Source organism: Pagrus major, chromosome 20, assembly GCF_040436345.1.
Source record: "Pagrus major chromosome 20, Pma_NU_1.0".
NCBI lineage: Eukaryota > Metazoa > Chordata > Actinopteri > Spariformes > Sparidae > Pagrus > Pagrus major.
The window spans coordinates 4592632-4606369 of record NC_133234.1 but is presented as its reverse complement, the minus strand read 5'-3'; the positions used below and the strand labels follow the sequence as shown (position 1 = coordinate 4606369).

At 37.5% G+C, this 13738-nt stretch overlaps 1 protein-coding gene across 1 annotated transcript in view; it reads left to right on the top strand.

The window, feature by feature from the left end:
• Positions 1 to 13738, top strand: part of LOC141015329 (uncharacterized) — a 48063-nt gene that overhangs the window by 2914 nt on the left and 31411 nt on the right. The window contains exon 3 of the mRNA XM_073489335.1: positions 3646 to 3743. Coding sequence (XP_073345436.1) covers positions 3646 to 3743 — 98 coding nt within the window. The remainder of the gene's footprint in view (positions 1 to 3645; positions 3744 to 13738) is intronic.

Sequence of the window (13738 nt, the reverse complement as noted above, 5' to 3'; positions counted from 1 at the left end):
TATGTCTATTTTCTATATAAATAACTTTTTTTACATTTTGTTATTTATGTAGCATGAAGGAGTTTATAATCTTCCATTTCGTTAAGCAACCCTGTGTTGTACAATGACGATTAAATTAGCCTACCTTGTACTAAGATCATATCATTATAGATGACCACATGAGTATTAAAAGTATCCTGTGCGCATGCTGTAGAACTCTACACCTTCACCTTTTTTAAATTTTTTCCACAAACTGGCATCTACCAATTCTCTTGATGGTGACAAATCACAGACACCACCTGGGCCGTAAAGTATACCCCCGCAGCCCCCGCAAGGCGGGTGGGCCCGGCATCCCATATGGGCCCCGCCCCCACCCCCGCCTGTAAAACTATCTTTTTAAAAAAAAAAAAAATTTTAACCGCAATATAGGGTTCACATCATGATATTGTCTATATTTTGAGCATAAAAATAAAACAAATCTTGTCTTTATAATTAGGTACAAAAACGGCTATAGCCTACAGACATACTGCCTGCCACACAAGATTCATAAAGGATAGGTTTCATAAATAAAAATACAAGCTATAGCCTAGCCCCGGGGCTTCAACATCAAGTCAGAGAGAGAGCACCCCCTTGCTTCAGTATCAGTTGAGGGAGAGCCCAGAGTGCCCCTATCTGCAACCAACCAGCCAAAAAAACCTTTGGACAGCAGCAATGAGATAACCTCAGATAGCACTGCATCTCAAATTAGCCCAGAATCAGCTTTTAAAACTGACATGTCTTACCCCGGTGACAGGGCTAATTTCCCTGTAGATATTACAGATGCAAATGTGAAAAAGTTTATTTTGAGGCAGGGACCATGCAGATTTGAAGGTCCGTATCCTAGACATACAAAAAGGATGTGTTTTTCCAATGAGTATTACAACAGAATATCAAAGAAAGGTACAAAGATTCCATGCAAATGGTTGTGTTACTCCCCAAAAATGGATTGTGTCTATTGTGAGCCCTGTTGGCTTTTTGGTGAGAGGAAATCAGTGTGTCATAATTTGGCCTGGACAACTGGAATTAATGACTGGCAAGGACTATCCAGAAAGATCAAAGAACACGAACATGCCCGTTTTCACATGGCAGCTTGTCTAACGTATGGTATGTGGCAGCAAAATCTTATAATCGATGAGCAAATTTCCTCCAAATACAAAAATGAAGTCAACTTTTGGTCAGAGGTATTGACAAGAATTGTTGATGTTACCTTGACACTTGCATCCAGTAACTCCGCTTTCCGTGCAGATCGTGAGAGATTGGGAGAAATAAACAACGGAAACTTTTTGTCCGTTATAGAACTTCTTGGCCGGTATGACCCTGTATTACAGAGGTTAATTACTAGTAAAAGTAAAACGAAATACTTAAGCCCAAAAATTCAAAACGAAATGATCTCTATTATGGCACAAAAAGTTCAAGACGAAATAGTGAGGGACATCCATGAAGCAGAATTTTATTCTGTAATAATGGACACAACTCAAGACATTTCTAAAGTAGATCAACTCAGTCAGGTGATCCGATATGTCACTATTCCAAAAGATGAAAATGATAATCCATTAGAGGTGAAAATACATGAAAGTTTCATGGGTTTCAATGCAGTCCACGATCAAAGCGCATCTGGTTTGGAGAAAGAGATTGTTGGACTTTTAGAGAAGAAGAGAATATCTCTAAATAAATGCAGAGGACAGTGTTACGATGGCGCAGCCACAATGAGTGGTGCATACTCTTGGTTGCAAAAACGAATTGCGGACAGGGAATCAAATGCCATCTATATTCACTGTGATTCTCACAATCTAAACCTGGTCCTCAACGATGCATGCCAAAATGTGTCAAAAGTAAAAGAATACTATGATACTGTACAAAAATTATATGTTTTTTTCAGTGGTAGTATTAAAAGATGGCAACTTCTTGAGTCACAGTTCAAAGTGACAGGGCAACCAACACTTAAACGGCTGTGCCCGACGCGCTGGGCATCCAGAAATGATGCTGTGCGTTCACTCCGCTTTCGTTACCCAGATGTGATGAAAGCATTTACGAAAATATGTCTGTTATCTAAAAAGCAGGAGAGCGTGCTGAGGCCGAGGGACTAAAACATAACATGGAAAATTTTGAATTTGTCCTTCAAACAGTGATACAGGGTAAAATTCTGGAAACTATCAACACTGTTTCACAAAGTCTCCAAAAACAGAAGATTGATATTTTGCAGGCAAGCAAATATCTAGCCAGTGCATCTGAGACCCTTGTGTCACTCAGAGGAGAGTTTCACAGCCTTAAAGAAACTGCCCAAAATCTTGCTCAGTCATGGGGTAGCCTATTCCACCTTCATTTCCACAAAAACGCGCAAGGCACACCAAAAGACATTTTGATGAGTTATGCGAGGATGAAAGGCTGAGGAGCACTTCAAAGTGTCAGTATTTTAGGCAGTTCTAGAAATCCTGCATTCTGCGACAATGAGTAATGAGGAGGAGTCAAATGCGCAGGACCACGGACAGTGTCACAGAGGGCTCCTGGCATCATTACCGGCTGCGTGCACTAATGCGGTGTGTGTTTATGTGTAGCAGTAGTCGCAGTTTCCCACATTAAAAAAATGTGATTAAATGAGTCTTATCTAGCAAGTGTTGGTCGGTAAATTTACCAATTACAATTCTGTCCCACCAGTCTTGACATGATGTGCGTGTTGCATTTGCTTATCAGCAGGGAAGTGAGATCCAAGTGGTCTGTCGAGATGCATTTTAATGCCTGTGTGAACAGACGTACGTAGAGCTGTTCACTTGTCATCTGATCACAAAGGTAATAAATAGGGTGATAATACCAGGTGTAAAGAGCCTCTAAGACACATGTTGCAGACGGCAGACTGCCCCCCACCCGACAACCCTTAAAAATAAAAAATGTTTTTAATAGGGGCCCACTCAAGGATAGTCGCAGGGGTGGCCCGCACGTTTACGTTACGGTGCTGGACACCACATGATATCAACAGCAGTATGCTCATTTTGGACCAGACCCAATTTTCAAAACTATCAATTCATAGTCATAATAATGTTTTCAAGCAATAGACATACTTTTATTCTGCACTTTTCTACAAGCTCTGTAGAAGTATTTATTATTATTATTATTTGTGTACATAAAAAATGTTATCAATATGATAGACCTCTAACTAGTTCAATTTAGTGTTCCCCACAGGTGCTACATATGATGTAGTGATGATGTCATACACCACTCCAGTCTTAGGGTGTACCAGCAAATATCTTAAAGGAACATTTTGTAATGTACCCTTGAATTTTGGCCATATTCTACAAATTACACCTTAAAGGTACACATTCTCATGCTCATGCTAGATGTTGACAATCCTGCTACAGTGATGCCTCTAGTCTAGTGTTTGTCCCTCTATCCTTATTATTCACTCCTTGTAACCATTGTACCTCTGGCCATGCACAAACTTCCTTGTTCTCTACTCTTCCACACATCAAACCAGAGAAACGAACACATGAAAAAATTAGAGTCTATTTATTAGGTAAACATAGCTAAATTGAGTTCAATCGAAGAGATGTACTGATTCTGTGGTCATTTTCAAGGCTGTAGTTTCTCCATTTGCCATAGCTTTACTAATAGGCTGTTTGTATTCTCTCAAAGGGTGCTTTACAGAGAGGGATTCCTCCACCGAGAAACTAAGAGACCAAGGTAACCAACTGTCTGCTCTGGAACAGCTACAATACCAGCTCACCACACAGGTATCCTTTTCAACTCAGTTTCCCAAGTATCTTCAAATTAGTCTCTCATCAACTGCTCCTTTTTCTCAGTCCCTTCAAAGGCTCTTCTATATTATACATTTAGGTAATAATGTCTTACGTCAGTGCAGTAGCAAACCGGGACTATTAAAACTAGGACTTCAGCTCAGCCAAAACACAGCAGACACAGCAAATGAGCAGCAACAGGTCAAAAGATTTTACTAGGAATGAGTGGCAGGCTGCTAGGTAGCTTGTAACAATATCAGGTGTCTGTGGTGTGTAGTTGTCACAGCCCAGTAAAGGGCAGAAAACATAAAGATGGCAGAACTAAGTCATGTTTTTCTTGAGCTTTTCTAGAGCTGTATGACACTACTGATACTTGTGTTGAGCTGTAGATGATTGACATTTAATCTGGTCAAGAAAAGAGAGTTTTTAACCTTGTTAACCTGTCCAACCAAATAATGTTTTTTATACTATACAAGGCATATTTTAGGCAAAATAACCTGTCAACGCTATGGTTTCTGCTTTAGAGCTGCAGTGTTCCAAGGACAGTCTAAACAAACAGATTCAAACAGCCAGGGTTTCATATGTCACAAACCTAAGGAACCAGTTTTATCAACTTGTGCGGTGGGGCATTCCATCTCATTACCATAACATTGCCTGGAAACGTGCTGTATTCAGTATGTAACTAATTATCAAGTTTCCGTACTTTCAAAACATGCAGGTACATTCCAGCTGTTGTGGAATGGGAGGGGGGAATCTGGATTAATTTGCATATCAGTAGAACCTTGTATACTTAATGAGGCATGAGGTTACATTCAAGCCATAAAGCCACGTATAGATTTTTTCATGGAAAAAACCTCCAAATATGTAATTGTGATAAACAGAGATGAATTTCATGGGTATAATTACGCTATGAGAGGGACTTTAATGGATCATCCCTTTGGATAAGTTGTATAATTAAGCATGTTTAATATTAAGAGCTGTAATACAGTGAATCATTTTCACAGTGAATCAATCGTTTCTTTTTATTCTTATTTCTCTGTTTGAGAACCAAAGACACATTCACAGATAGCATTTATCTCCAGTAATATTATTTCCGTCTACCAACATTGGTCTGTACTGTGCTGCACTATTAGAAGTTGCTCAGGGACAACCCCAATTTCAGTCTCCATAATACTCCTTTGCGGATCCTCCGTAACAGTTACTTTTTTTTGGGTATTTTGTAGGGCTGCACGATAAATCGAATTTTCATCGTCATCGCGATATGAACATGTGCGATGAACACATCGCAAAAGACTGCCTGACACGCGATGAATAAGAAAAATCATTTTGTTTACATGCGCCGTGAGCATGCTAACATTTAGCCTATCAGGCGGAGCCCTGTTTACAAAGGCCAATCAGATGAAGCCCCAGCTAGCCGTTAGCTACCCTGACAAAATTAATCGGCATCAGTTTGGTGGTGATTGCCAGGTTATGATGGGTGAGGGAGGAGAAAAAAGCGATGACAATGGTCGACGAAGGCCTTGTGGTGAAAAGAAACAGCACTTCTGCTATATGAACTTATTTTGGATTCAGGAGAGACGACGTTGTAACGTGGGCTGGTGAAGGGGAAGGTGATGGTCCACTTTAGTGCGGTTGCTCCGGTTACTCAAGAGACGGCAGGCAACATGTGGAGGTTTCCGCACGGCACTTTTATTCATAACACTGACCGCACCATGCCAGGTCTCTACGGCACTAATGTTACAGGCATACATGCAAATGAACACAGGCCGAGGTTCTTCTACCAACACTTCACAAAATAAAAAGGGAAGTCTTCGCTCTGTTAGCGGTATCCTTTCTCATGAGGAGCGGAAGTACACCTGCTCTTCTTCATCGTACAGGTTATATTACCCACTAAACAAAAGAGGCGCCACCTAGTGCCGCTACATTAAATAACTGACTGTTACAACGTGTTACAATGACAGGTACTGTGTGAGCACATCAGCACATCTGGGAATGTGGTAACAACCTAACAAAGTTAACATGCTGGTTTTCTTGGCCAAGAACTTGTGTTAAGGGAATAACTAAGGTTGTAACTTGCCCTAACGGGTAGATATTTTTTCCTGATTTTATTTTCTCTTGATTTAGTGGGCTGGCCCTACTCTATTTCAGTTTTGTCCCTCATACTATAGATCTCTGCACCTTGTTAGGCAGAGTCAAGGGCCTTGATGATTGTGATGAGAGACATTACAGTTAATTTAAAGTGCCATGTTTAATTTATATTTATTTAATTATTTAAGTTGTTTCCCCCTGGATGTTTTATTTATTTCAACTCTGCATGGTAAGAGATGTTTTGATTGAGTTTACAAGAAAATAGTTTAAAGGGAGCAGGGGAAATTAAACTTTAATTTCATATAGTTATAATGTCTTATTTAAATTAATGTTCTGCTTAATTGGTTGGGTATTCATGTGCAGTTTGTTCAATAAAAGCATGTTCGAAATAATTTATTTCATTCTTTATTCAGTGGACATTGGCTATTCAATGTTTGGGGTCTATGTTAGCAGTGTACCTATTAATGCGGAAACACTATTATTAACTGTATAGTTAATAATATGCAAACTTCAATATTTGTTTATTTATCGCAAGTTATATCGTCATCGCAATATTGAACAGTGTTATCGCACATCGCAGATTTTCCTCATATCGTGCAGGCCTAGTATTTTGTATGGCTTTATTGATAGAACAGCTCAAGATAGACAGGAAACAGGATGAGAGAGAGAGGGGGAGTGACACGCAGCAAAGAGCCCCAGGCCAGGACTCAAACCCGGGGCAGCTGCAGCGAGGACAAAGCCTCTGTACATGGGACACCTGCTCTACCAACTGAGCTAAACGGCGCCCCAACAGTTACACTTTTACTAACCATTACATAAGGCAAACGGTATTAATTGCTTCTCGGTGAAAGCCCACCTTGCCACACTGTTGATCTCATCTGCCATTGCCATGAACATGATAAACTAGCTTCACTAGCAAAATGTGATTGGTTAATTCACCTATCACTTTCTTAACAAACACATTCAGCTATAGAGTGGTGTAGGGATGACATATTTTTGTTGGACAATCTGGAAGTTAGCAACTCTGGTTCCCTCAGCAAAAAGCCTATGGGATTTTTGAATTGGATTTTCTCGGAGTGACCTTTGACAGTCATCTGAGGTTTGACAAACAAATCAACAATGTTGTCAGGACTATTTTTTTCCAGTTACGTCTCCTGGCCAAAGTTAAAATGTTTTTAAGCCGTCATGACCTTAAGAAAGCCATCCATGCTCTAATAAGTTCAAGGTTAGACTACTGCAATGCACTTTATGTTGGCGTCTCCCAGTCTTCTCTAAGTCGCTTTCAACTTGTGCAAAACGCTGCTGCCCATCTTTTAGCCAACACTAACAGACGTGTGCACATCACTCCTGTTCTTAACTCTCTTCATTGGCTTCCTGTCCTTTATAGAATTGATTTTAAACTTTTAATGTTTGTTTTTAAAGCTCTTAACGGCCTTGCCCCATCGTATTTATCTGAGCTTTTAACTGTCCGTAATCCTGGTAGAGCTCTGAGGTCAACCAATCAGCTTTTGCTGGAAGTGCCCAGGTCAAAATACAAACACTGGGGTGACCGAGTCTTTTCTGTTGCTGCCCCCAGGCTCTGGAATAAGCTCCCCGCCGAAATGGGTCTTATTTCTGACCTGGGCCTCTTCAAATCTAGGTTAAAAACCTATTTATTTAGGATGGCTTTTAATACCCAGTAGCGTGATGACACTTTTATCTTATTTTATCTTATTTGATTTTGCTGTATTTTATTGTTTTTAATTGTTTTTATTTATTCTTCTTTTATTTATTACTTGCTGTAAAGCACTTTGGTACACCGAAAGGATTGTTGTAAAGGGCTGTATAAATAAAGTACATTTACATTTACATTTACATTTTGGATGATAAGCTCAATGGCAAACACAAGTTTGTGATACTTACATGTTTTGTTCAGCAAGATAATCTTCACAGATGAACACCACTTTTGTATTTTGTATATATACACTGACAGGCATAACATTATGACCACCTGCCTAATATTGTGAAGGTTCCCCTTGTGCAGAACAGAAAAACAGCTCTGACCTGTCAAGACATGGACTTAAGACCTCTGAGGGTGTCCTGCGGTGTGTGGCACCAGGGTGTTTTATAGTGGATCCTCTGGGTCCTGTATGTTGGGGGGTGGGGCCTCCATGGATCAGACCTGCTCCAGCACGTCTTACAGATGCTCGATCAGATTGGGATCTGGGGAATTTGGAGGCCCGGTCAACACCTTGGGTCCTTTATTGTGTTCCTCAAGCTGTTCCTGGGCAGTGTTTGCGGTGTGTCAGGGCACATTGTCCTGCTGGGGGGCCACTGCCATTGGGTGGTGTTGTTGTGATGAGGGGGTGTACTTGGTTGACAAGTGTTTGGATGGGTGGTGCGTGTCAAGTGACATTCACATGAATGCCAGCACCCAAGGTTTCCCAGCAGAGAATCGCATTGTGATGAGATGATCAATGTTATTCACCTGTCAGTGTTTTTATTTATTTATTTATTTTTTTGGCCTTTATACGGCTTTATTGATAGAACAGGCTCAAGTTGGACAGGAAGCAGGATGAGAGAGAGAGGGGGAGTGACACGCAGCAAAGAGCCCCAGGCCGGGGCTCTGCCAATTCTGCCAGGGAACCTGCTCTACCAACTGAGCTAAACGGCGCCCCCCTGTCAGTTGTGGCTGTTGTGGCTGATTTTAATGTTGTGGCTGATTGGTGTGTGTGTATATATATATATATATATATATATATATATATATATATGTATATGTGTATATATATATATATATATATATATATATATATATATATATATATATATATATATATATATATATGTATATGTATATGTATATATATATATATATATATATATATATATATATATATATATATACATGTGTATATATATATATATATATATACATATATATATATATATATATATATATATATATATATATACATATATATATATATATATATATATATACATATATATATATATATATACATGTATATATATATGTATGTATGTATGTATGTATATATATATGTATATATATATATATATATATATATATATATATATATATATATATATATATATATCTCAGTGGCGAGTCTTCAAGGCCTTCAAGGTATTCAAAGAATACCCTGGAATCCTCAGATGAAAAAGAAACGTATCTTATTAATTCTATAAATAACATAAAATTACGCTGACTTGTTTCTGTAGTTTTCTGTCCATACACTGCGCATTTGAGTGGTTTTGTGTTGGAAAAAAATTCAACCAATCAGATATTTTTCTATGTGTCTCTGGGTAGAATATCCTCCATCCAGGGTATTCTATTTCCTTTATAGAATGCCCTGACCATTAAACGTAATGAGTGTACATTTGGATTGATAATTTGATCAACCAATCATATTTGGATTTGTAGCCAATGGGCATATTCTTTAAGATTTTCTATGGCTCCAGGGTATTCTACAAGGCCTACAACTGCGCTTTGCCTGGAAGGTGGATGAGACCAGGCGGCAGCAGCAGGGGGCGGTGACAAAAAGCTGCAGTCAAGTCGGACAGTTTACAGCCGCTGTCAAAGAATATACAGGAAGTCACAGAAATATTTACATCCTGTTAGATCCATCTGTAGGCTACCTGTAGTTTGCAGAACACGTTCGGATAGCTATGGCTGAAGAAATTGCGTATGCACTGTCATTTATAAATCATACAATCCCTAAATTTATTTTAGGGAATTAACAGTCCAAACGTTCTCACAGCTACATATGTAGGCTACACAATGGGGAGGACAAACAGCAAAGGTTTCTTATAATCTTTATTTATTGATGTATTTATATTTGTAATTATATACAGTATATGGGTCATTCTATGAAAATGGTAGCTTTTTGAACAGCAATTCATGTTTCATTTGTATTCTTTTTTTTAACAAATAAAACATGGTCACATAACAGTTAACCACTTACCATTATAAATCAACATAAATTACAGCTTAATGTATTTTAATATTCTTATTACATCATATTAAAAAAATGCTTGTTCTGCCTTTTCGTCACTGGTGTTACCAATGTTTTAGATGATAAGTCAGGCTTCCTGGGATGTAACTGGACTATTTCATTAGCATATATAATCAAAGAAAGAAAAGGTTAATGACATTATTAAGACGTTTTTTAAAATGAGTAACCATTTAGTTTAAATATGTGTGTACAGTATTATAATGTGACGTTTTTCAATTTCTGTCATTCACATTTTTACATAACTTTAGAATTAATTGGCATTGAGTCTTCAAATTTGAAATATCATATCCTTAAAATGTTTACTAATGAATGTTGCAACAGTTAGCTAGATACAAAACAACATATTTAAATAAACTGGACAACTCTGATGCCAGAACAGCAATATGCCATACAGTAACACCAGTGATGCACTGTAACACCACAATGCGAAGGAAATGGCACAACAGAAGATGTTTCAAACAGATGTTATCAATTTATTAGTATTTCACCTCAAATAATTTCACATTTATTGACTTGTTTTATTCAAATGTAGGCTGGGATGAAGCCTAAAAATGTGTATTTCATAACACAATATGAAAACATAAAATTAATTCTTTCATTCGTGAACTTAGGAACCTAGGAATGAGTATGAAAGAGATGGCTGACTGAACAAATAATTCAATAAAACAAAATGTTGGAACAGGGGTTGCACCCAATGCTCTGTGTGTGTGAGAGCATATGATACAGTGTGTGTGTGTGTGTGTGTGTGTGTGTGATATGTAAAACTGCCACTATCACACATGTTGTGTGGAAAATTTGAACGGACCTTTTGTTCACTGGCAGTGGCGCTGACATCAGACAAACAATTTGCTCATCCCCATACCAGTTGATATCTTCTCTATAAATATTATATAAATATACATATATATACATATATATATGTATACACACACACATATATATATATATATATATATATATATATATATATATATATATATATATATATACACACACAATATTGAAACAGCAATGAAATGCTAATAAGTCTGTTTTATGTAAATGCTGACCTATCTATTTATTTGGGGGAAAAGGATTAGTGGTGCTAATGATTGTCACTGGTGTTACCCACTGGTAACACCAGTTATTGTTCTTGTTAGTAACACCAATGACACATCAACAGACAAGATGGCCTATTCAAGATGGTGGACATTGCAGGCAATACTGAACTTCTTAATTTATAAATATATCAGCTAATCATACAATTTGATCAATTATTTTAATCAAATTTCCTTTCCCCTTACTATAAACTCTATAACACCAGTGACACATCTTAAGTCCTCACATGAAATTACTAGTTAATTCTTAAAATTGTCAACATATGAAGAGAAGGTGGTGTCTTACCATGTGCTCTTCAAAATGGACACGCCTCCAATGACCTCTTGACCCAAGAAGATTTTTGCAGGGATGCAGCAGTTTTTCAAAATAAAGGTTTTTACAAATAGTAACACCAGTGACATGAAATCAAGGGACAGCTATTTTTTGTAAACTATTTTAATTATTAATTGATATTTTCATTTTTTTTAGTATTATACTAACTATAACACTTTACTTTGTATTATGATCTTAAAAACAGGAGAAAAACATTAATTTAAATTCAAAAAATGTCACTAAACCATGACTCCTTACCCAAGGGACAAGCCAAATTCACGGCGCTAACCATGCTCTTCAAGATATATATAAAAAAATGTGCATTATAATTGTCTTATGTATGGTTTAATAACATGAACACACTTCAACTACAACAAAACATGTATATTTTGTGTCATTGTTTAACACTTTTGAGTGTTTTTCCTGGTGAGTAATGCAGGGACATTCTTAGACTTAGACTTAGATTTAGACTTCACTTTATTGATCCCGTTGGGATGACTCCCTCAGGGAAATTGAATTTCCAGCAGCATACAATTCACAATAAACTCTTAGCTAAAAATAGAAAATAAAGATAGGAATAAAACAAAATACAATAGAATACAATAAAAATAAAATAAAATAAAATAAAATAGAATAGAATAAATAAAATAAAATAAATATAAATGTAGAGGACTGTATATGTGTTATTGTACAGAAATTATTGCACGAAAGTAAGAGTGTCCAGGTATGTATGTGAATAAATAGATAAATAAGTTATTGCACAGTGACACAGCACTGCAGTATTGCCGGCTATCTATTTCCTCCTCCCCCCAAGTGAGGAGTTGTACAGCCTGATGGCATGAGGGACAAAGGAGTTCTTAAGTCTGTTGGTCCTACACTTGGGAAGGAGCAGTCTTTCACTGAACAGGCTCCTCTGGTCGCTGATGACGGTGTGCAGAGGGTGGCTGGTATTTTCCATATTCTATCCTTTGTTCTTTTTGTCTGCCTTGTAAAGCACTGATTGCTCATTTTGATAACCCAGAGGAAAATTTTACTGCTCAAAGCTTGCTCTTCTACAGCTCGGGAGACAAATTTGAGATTCTCATCTCAGCCTGTCTAAAATGTTTCTCATATGTTTCTCCTAAAATTCACTAGGAGAAATAGGTGAGACCAAATAATTAGAGGGAGTCATACTTGAGACTTAAGGGAGATACCTTGCTTATCTCAATCCAGTGTTTTTAAATGGCTCGTTTATTTCTCCGTTGGAGAAGAAAATGAGCAATACTGGAGCTACTATGGAGCAATATGTGAGTCACACACACACACACACCCCCCCTTACAAATGCTGGAACAAATAAGAAGTTCCATGTGAGGTTCTCCATGAAATTGTTACCAGGATACAGACTAAACATCCTGAGGCACTTAAAATAATATAAGACTTCAATCATGTTACCCTCTCCTCCAACCTGACTGGATTTACCATTTCTAAACAACACTGATCATCCACTTCATAACATCTTGATGGACCAAAGAAACAACGGTGGTGGAGGCTCCTCTCTCTTCAATGCAGGACGGAGATATACAGAACATCTTTGTACCCACAGTCATTAGGCTTTATAATTCTATAGCAAATGGCAGATGAGCTGACAGACGAATGAATTTCCCTTTTGGGATGAATAAAGTAATCTGGATCTGACTGAATCTTAATCTTCTTTATTAAAATTCAACACAGCAGTGATCAAAAAGTACAATGACTTTTTTGAGTATTTAAAATAGCTGTAATAACGTTAATAACAATAACGTTAACAACAAAGTTAACATTTAAAGATAGCAAAAGCTATTCTAACATTGTCATCATTATAAAATCTTAACTATGAATGTTCCTCTTTTCAGTAAAATTATGTTTTTGAAACAGCCACATTGTCTCTAACAGTGTTTTGAACAGTGTCAGCACAGCTTTACAACAAATCACAACAATGAACAACTTAAGAGTCTTTAAGGCCACCGTGCAGCATTTGTATACAAGGGCTTTTTTGAACATGGTCATTTCAACAAATGTCTCTCAGTATGCCACATCTATTTACAGTGTTGTGGCCCTCATGCGGCATTTGTTTATGAAGGCTTTTTTGACCTTACTTTTGTCAACCGGTGTCCATCCATCCAGTGTACTACAGCGCATGATGTAAGCTGCAAAAATAAAAGAAAGAAAAGAAAGCACAAATTACAAATTGCATAATTTAACAGCAGTTACCATGACCGTATTAATAACTTTTTTATCCTGATATCACAAAATTCACATTGTAATATCTCTGTGGTTCACACATGAGGAAATTCAGTAACACTGTGAGGACACAAACAATCACAACATTAAATGTAGCTATGTGATACATGGGGTTCCAACACTTCAGAAACTATGCCAAATTTGGCCAGATAGGGTGTTGAATGTGAGAAGGGGGCAGAAGAAAGAGGGACAAACAAATTAGAAATTAAAAACTA